This window comes from Rattus norvegicus, chromosome 17, assembly GCF_021556685.1.
Source record: "Rattus norvegicus strain SHRSP/BbbUtx chromosome 17, alternate assembly SHRSP_T2T, whole genome shotgun sequence".
NCBI classification, from domain to species: domain Eukaryota; kingdom Metazoa; phylum Chordata; class Mammalia; order Rodentia; family Muridae; genus Rattus; species Rattus norvegicus.
In genome coordinates, this window is record NC_141550.1 from 37620176 (window position 1) to 37640005 (window position 19830).

The 19830-nt window shown below is 37.7% G+C and overlaps 1 protein-coding gene across 2 annotated transcripts; it reads right to left on the reverse strand.

The window, feature by feature from the left end:
- Positions 1–317: 317 nt before the first annotated feature.
- On the reverse strand, positions 318–18745 carry Prl3a1 (prolactin family 3, subfamily A, member 1). 2 transcript variants are annotated; one of them, NM_153736.3, is made up of 5 exons: positions 18558–18745; positions 15246–15421; positions 3252–3359; positions 1293–1472; positions 318–634 (listed from the first exon to the last, which is right to left on the reverse strand). In NM_153736.3, exons 1-5 carry the CDS (start codon positions 18586–18588, stop codon positions 446–448), a joined length of 684 nt encoding a protein of 227 aa, NP_714958.1. In that variant the 5' UTR covers positions 18589–18745; the 3' UTR covers positions 318–445. The 2 variants fall into 2 exon arrangements, with proteins under 2 accessions (NP_714958.1, XP_087446035.1); XM_087589909.1 differs by lacking the exons at positions 15246–15421; positions 18558–18745 and adding an exon at positions 14522–14656.
- Positions 18746–19830: the final 1085 nt, after the last annotated feature.

The following is a 19830-nucleotide window of genomic DNA, read 5'->3' on the forward strand; positions in this document are numbered from 1 at the left end:
TCTTCTCTCATTCAATACATCTTGACCACAGCTTCCACCTTCTCCATTCCTCAAACTCCCCCTCCCCCAACACCTCCCTATTTCCCCAGATCCACTTCTCTGTTTTTCTTTAGAAAAGTATAGACCTCACAGGTATATTAAAAGCTTAGCAAGATGCAATAATTCTGCACGTAAACTCTTATACCAAGAATGGATGAAGCAACCCAGCATGAGGGAAAAGGTCCCAAGAGCAGGCAAGAGTAAAAACTACCACCCTGCACTCACACACATACACATACATACATACTTTCACTCTTAGGAGTCCTACAGAGATCTCATTTCTAAAGAACCTGTTTTTATTTTTTAAGGAACAATTCACTATACACATATGTGCATGGAAAAGATAAAAACTAAAGAAAGAAAGCATTAATGATACTGGATTACCAGTAGTAGGTAGATGGATGTGCTAGCAGTCATTATTATGAATGATACGGCACTTTAGGGCCTCAAGGTAAGTGGCAACTTTGTCAGTATTACTGTCCAGGCAGTGAAGTAGATTACTAAGAGTAAAGTGACGAGTTAGTTCATTGGCAGACCTCACATCTGCCAGTCCCATCCAAACAGGGTAGACATTTTCTTCAGCTCCAGGATAAACCTAAGCACCAGAAGAACTTGTATTATTAATAGTAGTCAAGTAGTCAGTGTTTATACCATCTTTGTGTGTGTGTGTGTGTGTGTGTGTGTCTGTGTGCATGTGTGCATGTCTGTGTGTCTTTGTGTGTGTATTGTATGTACATGAGTACTCATATGTGGACGTGTGCATGCACATTAATTTGATGGGAGAGATCAACTGGGATAGTTTTTCAGACCCCTTGTGCCTCTCCTGTTTTTAAATTATTTTTTGGGAATAGGTTCTCTTCCTTTACCAGGGATTTACATATTCCTGACTCCGCACTTTGGGAAACAATCAGGATGTTTACTGAATAAGTAAATTAATTAATTAATTGATTAGATTTTTCTAGTGTATGAAGTTCTCACTGGAAACCTAAAAGGATGTTGGAGTTGCCAACAAATCTTTATATTCACAGCTGTGAACATTTTGGAAACATAAATTTAACTGTTATGAATTAAGTATCTGTGTATTCATTTTTTTCATTGAAACAAAATATCTCTTTTCTTTCTTTTTTTATTTTGATTCTTTGCCTTCTGTTATATTTTTTTTATTGGATTATTTTAAATTTATATCTCCCTGTCCCACAACCCCTCCCCTTCCATAAAAAAAGGAATCAAAGAAACTTAGAAGAATCACTCACCCTAACAAGGATTGCCTTGATTTTTTCTAAAATTTCTTGGTTTTTTTCCTCCACCTCTTTGACTTTGAACAGCATGGTCTCACAGATTCCTTCAAGAGTAGCCACTGCATGTACAAGATGTTCCAGAGGGTGGTACCAGGCTCGTAAAATGCTTATCATCATCTTCAGAAGGACATCTGACTAATCAATGATTGTCAAATATCAATTTAAAATAAGTGAAATCAGCCATAGTAAATACATGTGCTTTTTGCATAATCATGGCTAATTACAATATCTAGTTGTTTTATTGAGTGGATGGAAAATGTTTCGGTATATCACATTATAAAAATGACATTTTAATCCACAGAACTACAGTTTGCTAACATAAACCAACTAGATCATATTTTTTTCTGAGACTAAATTGATCATATTTTGTTTTCCATCTATATTCTACCATACTGTCCTCAAGTGATCATTTCTATTTGGTTATTTATCTTGTTCATAAGAAATCAAAGCTTTGATGACCCTTGGTAGGTGTCCAAAGGATCAGATTCAAATAACCATATTCTAGTATTATCAGTGTCAAATGAGCCAAATCACTTTCATACCAAAAAATCAAATTAGTCACTCATATTCCCATGTCATTTTATATATTCTATGATATTAAAATACAATAAAGAAACCAACACGTCCATAGAGTTAATGCTTAACATTTCTTTCTTTCCCTGGCCTTTGTTAGAGAAGCACATTTATGGGCATATCCACTGAAAGAACAGTAGTTCAGCAGTCCCTTTAACAACATTGAGGTAAAAACACCTTGGACTCTAGAAACACAAATGTCCTTCCTCACAGTGAGTATATGCTCATTACCAAGATCTTATATAATGTCCCTCTCCAATTTAAAATACTTGCTGTGTTGTCTCTTAGCAACTCTAGTGGTAATTAAATGGAACCATAGAGAGGAGAGGAGAATATATATATATCATCAAAGAAAGAACAAGACTAAATTGTGATGGCAGAATGGTTGCTGGGTTCACTGTGGCATGATGATTAAGAATGATATCCTGAGGTGAATGAAGCACAGATTCACATTTCTGCCCTCCATGCAAGTGATATAATAAACTCTGTGTAGTACTTTGAAGGTTTTCTTCATAATTTTTCTAATGATACATTTGTTAGAGGACTTCTGTGAGAATTAAGTGCATCAACGCCAATAGAGTGCTTTTTGAAGTGTCTAACTTTAAGAAAATGTTTCCTCTTTCCTCCTCTTCTTCCTTCATTATAATCACATTTTTATTAATGGGAATAGTTTCTGTCTCGGTGATAGGTACTACTAATTAAATAATAGAAAACAAATTATATATCTGATATATGTACACATATTAAGTTTAGTTTTAATTATACAGAGATTTGTTCTGACAGCAAGTCACAGTAGACAGATCATAACAATTACACATTCGAGCTGCTAAGATATGTAGCCCCATCAAAGTAAAGGTTAATCTGAGTCACGGAATAGAGTATGAGCAGAGCCTCTTGTTTCGCTGATTTTCAATTATATCAGAGAAGAAGCCAGACCAGTCAGGGAGTAGTGCACATGTAATGAAAAACCAAACAGAAGTAGAATAGTAGTTTATCTCAAAAAAGAAATAGCATTCTGGTCATTTAAGAAATATGCTGTGAGTGGAAAAGCCTTTTTGTTATAATAAATGAAACTGTATTTGCATCTTTTCCATATGTGTGGATGAATGCATATTCACCCATGAATGTTCAACTTAAATTACAGTCAGTACAATCTAGCACTAATTTTAACTTATAGTATATTGACAATATCATGTTATTGTTTTTGACTGTTAATTCTTCTGCATATTGTTGTTGGATATGTAATGACCACTCCTATAATGCACCTGCAATAACCTACCATACAGTAGACCCTATTTATTGATTCATTTGTTTTACTGACAACTAAGAATGAAGACTTACATGTGTCTGTTGGATTTGTTCATTGCTTCCAGGAGTAGTAAGTGAAATGGTGTGACAGGTGCTGGAGTTCCTCGATTTGTACCCAAGGCTATGGGCAAAATGCATACCCTGGAAATAATAAAACATTTTAACTTATTGACATTACAAAATTAAATAAGCACAGCTATGATCATTACATAAATGTATTATATAGATGTATAGTTTATAAAAATTAGCATTACATAAAAATTGAATAATTAAGCAAGCAAAATCTGCTTATAGTTTCTTTCCTTTAAGAATGCAATTCCTAGGGTAATTCAAGCATTTGGGCTAATAGCCACTTATCAATGAGTGCATACCATGTATGTCTTTCTGTGATTGGGTTAGCTCACTCAGGATGATATTTTCCAGTTCCAACCATTTGCCTACGAATTTCATAAACTCGTTGTTTTTGATAGCTGAGTAATATTCCATTGTGTAGATGTACCACATTTTCTGTATCCATTCCTCTGTTGAAGGGCATCTGGGTTCTTTCCATTTTCTGGCTATTATAAATAAGGCTGCGATGAACATAGTGGAGCACGTGTCTCTTTTATATGTTGAGGCATCTTTTGGGTATATGCCCAAGAGAGGTATAGCTGGATCCTCAGGCAGTTCAATGTCCAATTTTCTGAGGAACCTCCAGACTGATTTCCAGAATGGTTTTACCAGTCTGCAATCCCACCAACAATGGAGGAGTGTTCCTCTTTCTCCACATCCTCGCCAGCATCTGCTGTCACCTGAGTTTTTGATCTTAGCCATTCTCACTGGTGTGAGGTGAAATCTCAGGGTTGTTTTGATTTGCATTTCCCTTATGACTAAAGATGTTGAACATTTCTTTAGGTGTTTCTCAGCCATTCGGCATTCCTCAGCTGTGAATTCTTTGTTTAGCTCTAAACCCCATTTTTTACCCTAGATCCCTAGAACAAACGAAACTCAAGACGGATGATCAAAATGTGAATGCTTCACTCCTTCTTTAAATGAGGAAAAAGAATACCCTTGGCAGGGAAGGGAGAGGCAAAGATTAAAACAGAGACTGTAGGAACACCCATTCAGAGCCTGCCCCACATGTGGCCCATACATATACAGCCACCCAATTAGACAAGATGGATGAAGCAAAGAAGTGCAGACCGACAGGAGCCGGATGTAGATCGCTCCTGAGAGACACAGCCAGAATACAGCAAATACAGAGGCGAATGCCAGCAGCAAACCACTGAACTGAGAATAGGTCCCCTATTGAAGGAATCAGAGAAAGAACTGGAAGAGCTTGAAGGGGCTCGAGACCCCAAAAGTACAACAATGCCAAGCAACCAGAGCTTCCAGGGACTAAGCCACTACCTAAAGACTATACATGGACTGACCCTGGACTCTGACCCCATAGGTAGCAATGCATATCCTAGTAAGAGCACCAGTGGAAGGGGAAGCCCTGGGTCCTGCTAAGACTGAACCCCCAGTGAACTAGTCTATGGGGGAGGGCGGCAATGGGGGGAGGGTTGGGAGGGGAACACCCATAAGGAAGGGGAGGGGGGAGGGGGGATGTTTGCCCAGAAACCGGGAAAGGGAATAACACTCGAAATGTATATAAGAAATACTCAAGTTAATAAAAAAAAAAAAAGAATGCAATTCCTTTTATAAAACTATCAGTCCAAATCACTAAGGGTTTTCAGTGTCTTAATTATAACTTGAACTAAATGATACAGAATAATGTATTCATATCTATGTAATTTTACTGTGGATCTAAGTTGATATATTTGTTTTAAATATATTTGGTGAAATTATAACTTGCAATTACCACTGAGTTTTTAATATGACAATAGCACATTCATAATAAACTTATATGGTAATTGTGTTGGTGAGATCAAAATTAATTATAAAATTCAGAGAACAACACAAAGATGATACAGATTGATTTTAAGAGCCAGAGAAATGGGGAGTCTGCAGTGAGATTATGTCTCCTAGAAATAACAGGGTAGTTATGCACATGATACCATACCGAAATGGCTGTCTTACTTACACCTGAACAATAACTAGAACAACAGACATGCTAAAACTAAAGTATTGGAATCTCTGGTGTCCCCACCCCTGGACCACAAACTTCTGACTACTGATAGAAGAAGTAGGCTTCCTTGGGGATGAAACACTGAATCCTATACTTAATTATAGGACAGCAAAGCTAGATTAAATATACTCAATAGGATGTATATATGTGTGTGTGTGTGTGTGTGTGTGTGTGTGTGTGTGTGTGTATGGGGGGTCCATTATCTATTAATACATATTCACATGTACTTGTTTTATTTTTATTGATATTTAAATTTATATATTCATGTATATTTAAATATATATAACATAACCATTATTATAACTTTAAAAGCCATTAGTTTGGGATTGAGGATAATGAAGTAGAACAAGCATTGGGAGGATAGAGGAAGTAAAGGAAAAGTTGGAATGAAATAATTATATTTTAACTAAATTAAAACACTTAACGGATAATAAGCAAATTATTAAAAGTATTATTTAATATCTATATATAATCCTCTGAAGGTTTGTATTACTTATTATTAACAATCCTTGAATTTGCAAGTGCCAAAGACACAGGAAGTCCCCCTTCTCTCACAATATGTGTAAGGCAATGTAATCATTACCTGCATTTTCACAGTGGACAAATTTTATTCCTCACTGGAGCTATACAGAACCAAATTCTATAATAGAACAGACAGGGTATTCCAGACAATTCAACTCTTGTGACCTCATTTGAAGGAACCATATCTGTGTGACTCACTCTTTATAGCAGGGATACTGTGAAGGTGAAAGATTGTGAATGAATGTAAGCTGAAAGAAGGACCAGTGAGTGAAAACAATGGACATTTGTATTCCTTACAAGTCTCTAGAAATATTCTCAAGACTCCCGATTTTGTCTTGATGTCATCTCTGTTTTCCCCACATTGAGCGTACTCTGATCAGACCCTGGGTCTCCACTCGGAAGGGAACACATTTCAATTCTAAACCATCTATCTATCATTAGAAATTTATCGCCCACACCCTCGGATCCCGGCCCGCAGCAGCTCTCTGCTCCCAGACCCTGTGAGAGAGAGACCCAACCGCCTGGTCAGGTGGGCACTCCTGAGGCTGCAGAGCGGAAGAGACCACCAACACTGCTCACCCCTGCCCACATCCCTGGCCCAAGAGGAAACTGTATAAGGCCTCTGGGCTCCCGTGGGGGAGGGCCCAGGAGCAGCAGGACCCCTGCCAGAGACACCGCAGGACCCTGAAGGAAACAGACCGGATAAACAGTTCTCTGCACCCAAATCCCGTGGGAGGGAGAGCTAAACCTTCAGAGAGGCAGACAAGCCTGGGAAACCAGAAGAGACTGATCTCTGTACATACATCTCGGACGCCAGAGGAAAACACCAAAGAGCATCTGGAACCCTGGTGCACTGAAGCTCCTGGAAGAGGCGGCACAGGTATTCCTGGTTGCTGCCGCCGCAGAGAGCCCGTGGGCAGCACCCCACGAGCGAACTTGAGCCTCGGGACCACAGGTAAGACCAACTTTTCTGCTGCAAGAAAGCTGCCCGGTGAACTCAAGACACAGGCCCACAGGAACAGGTGAAGACCTGTAGAGAGGAAAAACTACACGCCCGAAAGCAGAACACTCTGTTCCCATAACTGGCTGAAAGAAAACAGGAAAACAGGTCTACAGCACTCCTGACACACAGGCTTATAGGACAGTCTAGCCACTGTCAGAAATAGCAGAACAAAGTAACACTAGAGATAATCTGATGGCGAGAGGCAAGCGCAGGAACCCAAGCAACAGAAACCAAGACTACTTGGCATCATCGGAGCCCAATTCTCCCACCAAAACAAACATGGAATATCCAAACACACCAGAAAAGCAAGATCTAGTTTCAAAATCATATTTGATCATGATGCTGGAGGACTTCAAGAAAGATGTGAAGAACTCCCTTAGGGAAACACAGGAAAACATTAATAAACAAGTAGAAGCCTACAGAGAGGAATCGCAAAAATCCCTGAAAGAATTCCAGGAAAACACAATCAAACAGTTGAAGGAATTAAAAATGGAAATAGAAGCAATCAAGAAAGAACACATGGAAACAACCCTGGATATAGAAAACCAAAAGAAGAGACAAGGAGCTGTAGATACAAGCTTCACCAACAGAATACAAGAGATGGAAGAGAGAATCTCAGGAGCAGAAGATTCCGTAGAAATCATTGACTCAACTGTCAAAGATAATGTAAAGCGGAAAAAGCTACTGGTCCAAAACATACAGGAAATCCAGGACTCAATGAGAAGATCAAATCTAAGGATAATAGGTATAGAAGAGAGTGAAGACTCCCAGCTCAAAGGACCAGTAAATATCTTCAACAAAATCATAGAAGAAAACTTCCCTAATCTAAAAAAAGAGATACCCATAGGCATACAAGAAGCCTACAGAACTCCAAATAGATTGGACCAGAAAAGAAACACCTCCCGTCACATAATAGTCAAAAAACCAAACGCACAAAATAAAGAAAGAATATTAAAAGCAGTAAGGGAAAAAGGTCAAGTAACATATAAAGGCAGACCTATCAGAATCACACCAGACTTCTCGCCAGAAACTATGAAGGCCAGAAGATCCTGGACAGATGTCATACAGACCCTAAGAGAACACAAATGCCAGCCCAGGTTACTGTATCCTGCAAAACTCTCAATTAACATAGATGGAGAAACCAAGATATTCCATGACAAAACCAAATTTACACAATATCTTTCTACAAATCCAGCACTACAAAGGATAATAAATGGTAAAGCCCAACATAAGGAGGCAAGCTATACCCTAGAAGAAGCAAGAAACTAATCGTCTTGGCAACAAAACAAAGAGAATGAAAGCACACAAACATAACCTCACATCCAAATATGAATATAACAGGAAGCAATAATCACTATTCCTTAAAATCTCTCAACATCAATGGCCTCAACTCCCCAATAAAAAGACATAGATTAACAAACTGGATATGCAACTAGGACCCTGCATTCTGCTGCCTACAGGAAACACACCTCAGGGAAAAAGACAGACATTACTTCAGAGTGAAAGGCTGGAAAACAATTTTCCAAGCAAATGGTCAGATGAAGCAAGCTGGAGTAGCCATTCTAATATCAAATAAAATCAATTTTCAATTAAAAGTCATCAAAAAAGATGAGGAAGGACACTTCATATTCATCAAAGGAAAAATCCACCAAGATGAACTCTCAATCCTAAATATCTATGAACCAAATACAAGGGCACCTACATACATAAAAGAAACCTTACTAAAGCTCAAAACACACATTGCACCTCACACAATAATAGTGGGAGATTTCAACACCCCACTCTCATCAATGGACAGATCATGGAAACAGAAATTGAACAGAGATGTAGACAGACTAAGAGAAGTCATGAGCCAAATGGACTTAACGGATATTTATAGAACATTCTATCCTAAAGCAAAAGGATATACCTTCTTCTCAGCTCCTCATGGTACTTTCTCCAAAATTGACCATATATTTGGTCAAAAAACGGGCCTCAACAGGTACAGAAAGATAGAAATAATCCCATGCGTGCTATCGGACCACCACGGCCTAAAACTGGTCTTCAATAACAATCAAGGAAGAATGCCCACATACACTTGGAAATTGAACAATGCTCTACTTAATGATAACCTGGTCAAGGAAGAAATAAAGTAAGAAATTAAAAACTTTTTAGAATTTAATGAAAATGAAGGTACAACTTACCCAAACTTATGGGACACAATGAAAGCTGTGCTAAGAGGAAACTCATAGCGCTGAGTGCCTGCAGAAAGAAACAGGAAAGAGCATATGTCAGCAGCTTGACAGCACACCTAAAAGCTCTAGAACAAAAAGAAGCACATACACCCAGGAGGAGTAGAAGGCAGAAAATAATCAAACTCAGAGCAGAAATCAACGAAGTAGAAACAAAAAGGACCATAGAAAGAATCAACAGAACCAAAAGTTGGTTCTTTGAGAAAATCAACAAGATAGATAAACCCTTAGCCAGACTAACGAGAGGACACAGAGAGTGCATCCAAATTAACAAAATCAGAAATGAAAAGGGAGAAATAACTACAGATTCAGAGGAAATTCAAAAATCATCAGATCTTACTATAAAAACCTATATTCAACAAAACTTGAAAATCTTCAGGAAATGGACAATTTCCTAGACAGATACCAGGTATCGAAGTTAAATCAGGAACAGATAAACCAGTTAAACAACCCCATAACTCCTAAGGAAATAGAAGCAGTCATTAAAGGTCTCCCAACCAAAAAGAGCCCAGGTCCAGACGGGTTTAGTGCAGAATTCTACCAAACCTTCAAAGAAGACCTCATACCAATATTATCCAAACTATTCCACAAAATTGAAACAGATGGATCACTACCGAATACCTTCTACGAAGCAACAATTACTCTTATACCTAAACCACACAAAGACACAACAAAGAAAGAGAACTTCAGACCAATTTCCCTTATGAATATCGATGCAAAAATACTCAACAAAATTCTGGCAAACCGAATCCAAGAGCACATCAAAACAATCATCCACCATGACCAAGTAGGCTTCATCCCAGGCATGCAGGGATGGTTTAATATACGGAAAACCATCAACGTGATCCATTATATAAACAAAGTGAAAGAACAAAACCACATGATCATTTCATTAGACGTTGAGAAAGCATTTGACAAAATTCAACACCCCTTCATGATAAAAGTCCTGGAGAGAACAGGAATTCAAGGCCCATACGTGAACATAGTAAAAGCCATATACAGCAAACCAGTTGCTAACATTAAACACAATGCAGAGAAACTTGAAGCAATCCCACTAAAATCAGGGACTAGACAAGGCTGCCCACTCTCTCCCTACTTATTCAATATAGTTCTTGAAGTTCTAGCCAGAGAAATCAGACAACAAAAGGAGGTAAAGGGGATACAGATCGGAAAAGAAGAAGTCAAAATATCACTGTTTGCAGATGATATGATAGTGTATCTAAGTGATCCCAAAAGTTCCACCAGAGAACTACTAAAGCTGATAAACAACTTCAGCAAAGTGGCTGGGTATAAAATTAACTCAAATAAATCAGTAGCCTTCCTCTACACAAAAGAGAAACAAGCCGAGAAAGAAATTAGGGAAACGACACCCTTCATAATAGACCCAAATAATATAAAGTACCTCGGTGTGACTTTAACCAAGCAAGTAAAAGATCTGTACAATAAGAACTACAAGACACTGAAGAAGGAAATTGAAGAAGACCTCAGAAGATGGAAAGATCTCCCATGCTCATGGATTGGCAGGATTAATATAGTAAAAATGGCCATTTTACCAAAAGCAATCTACAGATTCAATGCAATCCTCATCAAAATACCAATCCAATTCTTCAAAGAGTTAGACAGAACAATTTGCAAATTCATCTGGAATAACAAAAAACCCAGGATAGCTAAAGCTATCCTCAACAATAAAAGGACTTCAGGGGGAATCACTATCCCTGAACTCAAGCAGTATTACAGAGCAATAGTGATAAAAACTGCATGGTAGTGGTACAGAGACAGACAGATAGACCAATGGAATAGAATTGAAGACCCAGAAATGAATCCACACACCTATGGTCACTTGATTTTTGACAAAGGAGCCAAAACCATCCAATGGAAAAAAGATAGCATTTTCAGCAAATGGTGCTGGTTCAACTAGAGGTCAACATTAGATGAATGCAGATCGATCCATGCTTATCATCCTGTACAAAGCTTAAGTCCAAGTGGATCAAGGACCTCCACATCAAACCAGACACACTCAAACTAATAGAAGAAAAACTAGGGAAGCATCTGGAACACATGGGCACTGGAAAAAATTTCCTAAACAGAACACCAATGGCTTACGCTCTAAGATCAAGAATCCACAAATGGGATCTCATAAAACTACAAAGCTTCTGTAAGGCAAAGAACACGGTGGTTAGGACAAAACGGCAACCAACAGATTGGGAAAAGATCTTTACCAATCCTACAACAGATAGAGGCCTTATATCCAAAATATACAAAGAACTCAAGAAGTTAGACCGCAGGGAATCAAATAACCCTATTAAAAAATGGGGTTCAGAGCTAAAGAAAGAATTCACAGCTGAGGAATGCCGAATGGCTGAGAAACACCTAAAGAAATGTTCAACATCTTTAGTCATAAGGGAAATGCAAATCAAAACAACCCTGAGATTTCACCTCACACCAGTAAGAATGGCTAAGATCAAAAACTCAGGTGACAGCAGATGCTGGCGAGGATGTGGAGAAAGAGGAACACTCCTCCATTGTTGGTGGGATTGCAAACTGGTACAACCATTCTGGAAATCAGTCTGGAGGTTCCTCAGAAAATTGGACATTGAACTGCCTGAGGATCCAGCTATACCTCTCTTGGGCATATACCCAAAAGATGCCCCAACATATAAAAAAGACACGTGCTCCACTATGTTCATCGCAGCCTTATATATAATAGCCAGAAAATGGAAAGAACCCAGATGCCCTTCAACAGAAGAATGGATACAGAAAATGTGGTACATCTACACAATGGAATATTACTCAGCTATCAAAAACAACGACTTTATGAAATTCGTAGGCAAATGGTTGGAACTGGAAAACATCATCCTGAGTGAGCTAACCCAATCACAGAATGACATACATGGTATGCACTCATTGATAAGTGGCTATTAGCCCAAATGCTTGAATTACCCTAGATGCCTAGAGCAAATGAAACTCAAGACGGATGATCAAAATGTGAATGCTTCACTCCTTCTTTAAAAGGGGAACAAGAATACCCTTGGCAGGGAAGAGAGAGGCAAAGATTAAAACAGAGACTGAAGGAACACCCATTCAGAGTCTGCCCCACATGTGGCCCATACATATATAGCCACCCAATTAGACCAGATGGATGAAGCAAAGAAGTGCAGACCGACAGGAGCCGGATGTAGATCGCTCCTAAGAGACACAGCCAGAATACAGCAAATACAGAGGCGAATGCCAGCAGCAAACCACTGAACTGAGAATAGGACCCCCGTTGAAGGAATCAGAGAAAGAACTGGAAGAGCTTGAAGGGGCTCGAGACTCCATATGTACAACAATGCCAAGCAACCAGAGCTTCCAGGGACTAAGCCCCTACCCAAAGACTATACATGGACTGAACCTGGACTCTGACCTCATAGTTAGCAATGCATATCCTAGTAAGAGCACCAGTGGAAGGGTAAGCCCTGGGTCCTGCTAAGACTGAACCCCCAGTGAACTAGACTGGTGGCGGGAGGGTGGCAATGGGGGGAGGGTTGGGAGGGGAACACCCATAAGGAAGGGGAGGGGGGAGGAGGATGTTTGCCCGGACACCGGGAAAGGGAATAACACTTGAAATGTATATAAGAAATACTCAAGTTAATAAAAAAAAAAGAAATTTATCAATGGAAATCTATAGTCAGCCAGCCTGAACAACTGGGGCTAACTAAATAGCTTTGTGTTGTTTCTTCCACACACAGTGTCATATTTGTTCGTTTCTATTCCCTCCACACTCTAATGCACATCCTTTATATTCCATATCTCCTAAGTGAAAGATAATCCTGGAAACCAGACCCTACATTCAAGACCAGGACATCAGACTTCTTCTCTGACCTCACTCTTAAGACTTAAAGTCATAAATTATTGTTCACAGTCACTTTTTACCAAAATATAGCAAATAAGATAAAAGATGTATTTAAGTAATTATTTAAAGTCACTGTAATGTTTACAAACCTTTGAGATTTTATCAAATTTATGATTCTTTATTTTCCTTTTTATTATTTATTTAACTATTTATTTATTTTTAAACTCCATATTTTTATTCCCCTCTCAGTCCACCCTCCAATTGTTCCACCTCCCATACCTCCTCCCCATCCCCTATCTCCACGAAGATGACCCAATCCACCCACCCTACCAGAACTCTAAAATCCCTGTAGTCTCCCTATTCTTAATATATCATTTCTTAATATGTGATGGCTTTCAGAAACCATATGAAGGTATATTTTCTGAAAAAACTCCATTATATCTTCTGTTTTAATCTGTAGAATTTTTGAAGGGCTCGCAAATTTGCAAGCTACAGATTGGGGAAAAAAAACTTCACTAATAGCATATCTCACAGAGGGTTAATATCAAAATATATAAAGAACTCAAAGAGCTTACCAAAAAAAAACCCCAAACGATCCAATTAAAAAAAAATGGGATATAGGACTAAACGGAATTCACAACAGATGAATCTGAAATGGCTGAGAAGTACTTAAAGAATGTTCAAAGTCCTTAATGATCACAGAAATGCAAATCAAAACAACCCCGAGATTTCCACCTTTAACCAATCCTAATGGCTAAAATCAAAAACTCAGGTGACTGCACATGTTAGTGAAGATGTAGAGAAAGAAAGAAACACTGCATTGTGGATAGAATTGCAAACTTGTACAACCATTCTGTAAATCAATCTGGCGATTCCTCAGAACACTAGAAATTGATCTACCTGAAGATCCAGCTATACCACTTTTGGGCATATATCCAAAAGATGCTCCACCATGCCATTGGGACAAGTGTTCCACTATGTTCCTAGCAGACTTGTTTTTGATAGCCAGAAACTGGAAAAAATCCAGATGTACCACAACAGAAGAACAGATACAGAAAATGTGATTCATCTACACAATGAAACACTACTCAGCTATTAAGAACGAGGACACCCCGAGTTTTGCAAGAAAATGAATAGAACTAGAAAATATAATTCTGAGTGAGGTAATTCAGACACAAAAGTATATGCATGATATGTACTCACTAATAAGTACATATTAGCCAAAAAAGTACAGAACACGCAGTATACTATCCATAGAACTCAAAAAGGTTAGCAAGCTGAAGAGTCCAAGTGAGGATGCCTCATTCGCACTCAGAATGGATAAGAAAGCCATCACAGGAGAAGGATGTTAGGGAAGGACCTGGGTGTAAAAGAGAACAGAGAGGGGAAGAGGGCAACATGGTCAGATATTGGGTGAGGGGAACAGAACTGAAAGCAAAGAAGAGCAGCAGAAAGAATGGAAACAGGCAACCTTGAGAGGTAGGATGTGGGGGAAATCCTTCACAATATCCCAGAAACCTGGGAAGTCAGATACTGTCAGGACTCCAAGGGTGGGACCTTAAATTAAATGCCCTACAGTGGGGAGAGGAAAGTTGTAAAGCCCACCTTCAACAGGGGACATGGCATCAGTGAGGGATGGGGTTGCCATCCCACAGTCAAAATCTATGACCCATATTTGTTCATGTCTGAAAGCCTGCAGGGACAAAAATGGAGAAGAGTCTGAGAAAAAGGAAGTACAGTGACAGGCCCAAAGTGGGATACAGCTCAAGGGGAGGCCCCAAGGTCTGACACTATTACTGAAGCTATTGTGTGCTCACAAACGGGCCTATTGTGACTGCCCTCCAAAAGACCCAGCTGAAAGAGCAAGGTGCACATATTTACAGGCAAACAGTGGACAGAAGATACTGATCCCTGTGGCTGAATTAAGGAAAATCTGGAAGAAGCTGAGGAGCAAGGTGACCCTGTAGGAGAACCAGCAGTCTCAAGGAACCTGGACCTCCGAGATCTCTCAGACACTGGGTCATCAACCAGACAGCATACAACAGCTGATATGAGGCCCCCAACACATATACCGCAGAGGCCTGCCAGGTCTAGACTCAGAGAAGATCAACCTAACTCTCAAGAGACTGGAGACCCAGGGAGTGGCAAGGTCTAATGGAGTAGAGGTTGGGGCTTGGGTGGGAACATCCTCGTGCAGATGGGGATGAGAGGTATGGGATTTGGTATAGTAAGAGGGTGGAGTGGGAGAGGGATGTAATCTGTACTGTAAAAAATGATTAAATAAATTTTTGAAAAAAAAGAAGAAAGCATATGGAAATGAAGTACTTACAAACTCCTCAGACATTTGCATGGTGAGGTTTGAGGTGTAATGAGCCGTGACAATAGCATGGTCAAAGAGATCTTCAATGAACATTTCATTGTATCCTTCCATGTCAGGACACATGGGCATGGGATATACATTCTCCCATAGGAGAACATTTGACACAAGTAGCAGCTGAAGCACCCCTGTGATAAAGAGAAAAATCACACCCAGATGATTTATTCTAATGAAGTTGCAATGTTTAACCTATCTAGCAAGCTCTGTTCTGGAATTCTTGGGCTGCATGATTTGCTTCTGTATGTCTGAATTGGGGAGTAATATTTGACCACTATAAAAATGCAGGGGTATTTGAATTTTCCCCATACATATTTTGAGTGTTGGTTGATTTCCCACATCTTTGCCTTGTTCTTGAAGTGTGGTTTAACTTTATAAACATTTGGAACTTACATTAATAGTCATCCACAATATTTAATCCTTCACATATTACAATAATTTGTTACATAGTGGTCCTTTTAATGTATTGTCCAGCAACTCGCACTTTTTTTTTCTTTTCTTTTTTTCAGAGCTGGGTACTGAACCCAGGCCTTGTGCTTGCTAGGTAAGCGCTCTACCACTGAGCTAAATCCCCAACCCCGCAACTCGCACTTTTTAAAACTAAATATCTAATGCTAGAATTTTGGATAACAATGATTCAAAGAGCACAGATACATTTTCTCCATTTTTGTCCCTAATGAGTGTAAACACATGGTTGCTGGATTACTGGCAATGAAGATGAGAATCTGGTCATAAATATGATATCACAGCCTGAAGTTGCCAGTTCACCATAACTCTCTTGTGCTGTGGCCATTTTACCAAACCATTTGATGTTTTTACACTAAGTTTGATCTGTGAGTACACTGAATCTTTTAAATTTTAATGAACTCTATTGGCTATGTAAGGTTGAAATGTGCAAATGATATCTCTACTCTTCTGTCATGACTACTGAGAGAGTCAGTACTCTCACACCACATATTTGTCACTTCACCTTGTCACTTAGTGGACAATGTGGCCTTTCACTATGCATTTATGTGGCAGAGAATTTCATAAACCCAAGTCTTGCCAGCCAGAATCATTCTCTTTAACTCTCGGGAACAACACTGGTGTTGATTATTGTTGACCACATCACTACAGAAACCCCAGTAAACTTCACATTATCTGTTTTCCTGGTCTATAAAACACTTCCATTTAAAATATTTGAAAATGATCAGTGACAATTTCATCAATTTGTTGGCTCAGGGAAAGTCAAAGATAGAACTCCAGCATATCAATAGGTACAGTCGCAAGAAGATTGAAATATGTAAGTACCATTTAATATCTCTTTCAAAAATATATATTATGTTATAAGTAGAATATAGTCATTCAAATGTCTATTAAATTGAGAGAATTAAGCATATTCTAATGCAGTCCATGTTAAAATGTGCACTTCTTTAATACAGTAAGTAATATTTAGATTGTTGACCCATAGTGCTCATGAAGTTTCAGAAATATTCCTGTTCATTTGAGCACTAATACATGAGAAAAATTAGCATGAATGTCCAAATTAAGGTTTACCTAAATGTTACTGCAGAAAACAGTGGCCTCAAAAGCAAAAGAGGCCAGATCATGCATGCTACCTTCATCCAGTATTATTTTTAAAAATATAATTCTTTTATTTTTGAACTGTAAAATTATCTTATTTTTCCTCTCTTGTTATTCTGAGACATTATTCCCCACCATGCTCTTGTAAAGTTTTTTTCACAGCCTTTTTTGATTAATTATAATTATATGCATATGTACATATGTATACACATATATATTCCTAAATATAGCCAACGAAGTCTGCATAATCTTATTTGTTTGTATGTTTTCAGAGCTCAAAATTTAGTATTTGAAAACAATTGTTGTGATCTATTTCTCCTATTCTTTTGAACATGTGTGATACTCCTAAAAATTTCTAACACAAAAAGTATATTTTACGGGGACTTAATTTTTATACAACCTCTCACAAATATAGCAAACATCTATCTAACATATAACTAGTTTAGTGCTAATATGTTTGCCTGAAAAAATAGCTAACTACCAATAGTTTAAATCTTGAAATACTCCAACAATATACATAGTATCCAATTTGAGTAAACAATATTTTAGCTATAGAATGAATATAATAGATCAGTTCATTATATCAATTAATTTTCCTAAAGCATGATACAAATAAGAATTTAAGTCATCTCTATACAAACAACCACAGAAAACTGAAGAATATGAGAAGAAAAGAAATAGTCTACCCAAGGAAGCTAACCACATTGATCAGTAATCCAATACTAAGCCCTCACACCTTAAATACAAGTAACAATATGTAGACTAAGCAGGTTATACTTAGGAATATATATGTATTTACATGTATATGTATGCTTGAAAAAAGTGGGGCACATATTTCAAAAAGAGCAATGAGGAGGTTAAAAAGGAATTAAAGAAAATAAGAAGAAGGAAGGAATGTTTAATATAATCTCAAAAGTAAAAAAGATAATTTTATATAGCATGTATTTCAGGTGGGGTTACAGTATAAGATAAAGTAAAACAGAAGAGAACTCCATCTAAATTTAACAAAATACATTTCTGGCTGTCATCAATCAATTTTTATGAACATATGATCTATACAAAGATAAGGTATTTGTTAACATAAGCCTGCTTATCTTGTTGCTCTGACACTTGACTTCAGGGAATTGCTTAAAGATACAAGTCTTCTATTATTACTTACATTAGGTTTTATAACTGGATATGTTTTTTGGTTTCCCTGAAGTGACCAAATATATATAAGAAACCCATAATCCAAAAGATCTTAGCTTTTGCCTTCTGGAGTTCAGACAATTGGATCATTGAATCTTGTGTTCTAAATAAAGTATGATTTTTAAATTTAGTAATCTAGCCATTTGTGTTGGATAATACTTTGTTGTAAAAGGTGTTCAAGAGCATTTTTCAATTAAATATCTATAAAATTACCCCTTCTACCCTATTATAAATTAAGACCATATAAAATATCTCTGGACATTTTTATGTTTCTCCATCAGAGGCAAAAATCTCAATGAAATCCATTGTCTTCAAAGACTATTGTGTAATTACGTTCTAAAAAGATTTCTGTTCTCTCATGCTTGGTGTCTGTATGTAAGGTATGAACAAATGTTAATTCACAACAGATAATGACACAAATGACAGCAGTAAACATGTGTACTACCCAAACCCATCCTCATAAGAAAATGCATTGATAAATCTTACTTAGAGGAACATGAATGAAAGGCTACTCACACGAACATAGTTGACTAAAAACTGGCTGCATCTCTGAGAAGTCAATCTCAGTGTCCTTAGCAACTCTGGAAAGTTGATTCACCTGAGTTGTGCCTTAACTAATCTTTTATATCCTGCATATACAGAGAGATCCCAAAGGTGAGCAGAACTGAAAGGCAGAGGGAAGCAATCAATGTCTAGGTAAGGGTGTCATTCCTTATTTCTCAATGCATATTTATACCCACTTTAGCATTACCACACCCTATGTCTCCAAGTGCTATTTTGCTTTTGACCACAGTATTTTCATCATTTAAATTATTTTGTAAATTATCTGTCCTGAGATGACTCATAGTCTTGTCTAGCAGGAGATGCATACTTATTACTTAACACTATCTCCTTAGTTCATTATCTTATGGTCTTTCTGTCACGTCTTCTGCAATGTTCCCTAAATTTTCAGATATTATAAATACATATCATTCTTTTCCAACATCAGACCACAGTGTCAAAGTCATACTCAATTACTTCTGCCATTTTAAGTATTAATCTTTCACCAGTAACCGTCAACATTTTAAAGTGTTGCCATAAAGTCGATGAAAGTTTAATCTATAGATTGAAAAACAAATGTTTACAAGGCACACTGACAGGTGTGTCATGTCTATTTATCAAAACTCTGATTATAGTATTAGTAGTATTGTTTGAGTCTCTGTTTTTTTCAGGCCCATATTTTTTACATTCTCTTAGAATGTAAATCACAGATTTACTATTGTCTGGTTGACCTTAAATCACATCTGTGTGCTGTTTCATGGTGACTATAATTATTATTCCACTGTTTAACAACTTGACATACTTTCCCGGCTTGCTGATAACTGTATCATATGGATCACTAGTTGCTATAGTGACAATCTTCCTCAAACAGCCTTTTGGCATTATGAATGTAATTGAGCATGGTATGAGTTCTAGATCACTCTAAGACTAAATATTTTTTCATGACATGAAACCAGGGCATATAGTTTCTTAAGCAGTAAATATTGCCATTTATTAATGGTATGTATGCAATCAAGAAGAGTACCAATACCATGCATTGGTTGTGAAATCTTTTATGCCCTGCCCCTTATAGCTAATCACAGGGGAGAAACTGATTGTAGATATAGTAAGTTTGCACAATAATCTGTGTCATGAAATATAGCATTTTCTGTGTCTGCTAGGTACATTTTTACATATTCTTTAATTAATTGTACTTCAGATATGTTTCCAAAACATTCAGATATGGAGAAGTTGGAGTTATACAATGACA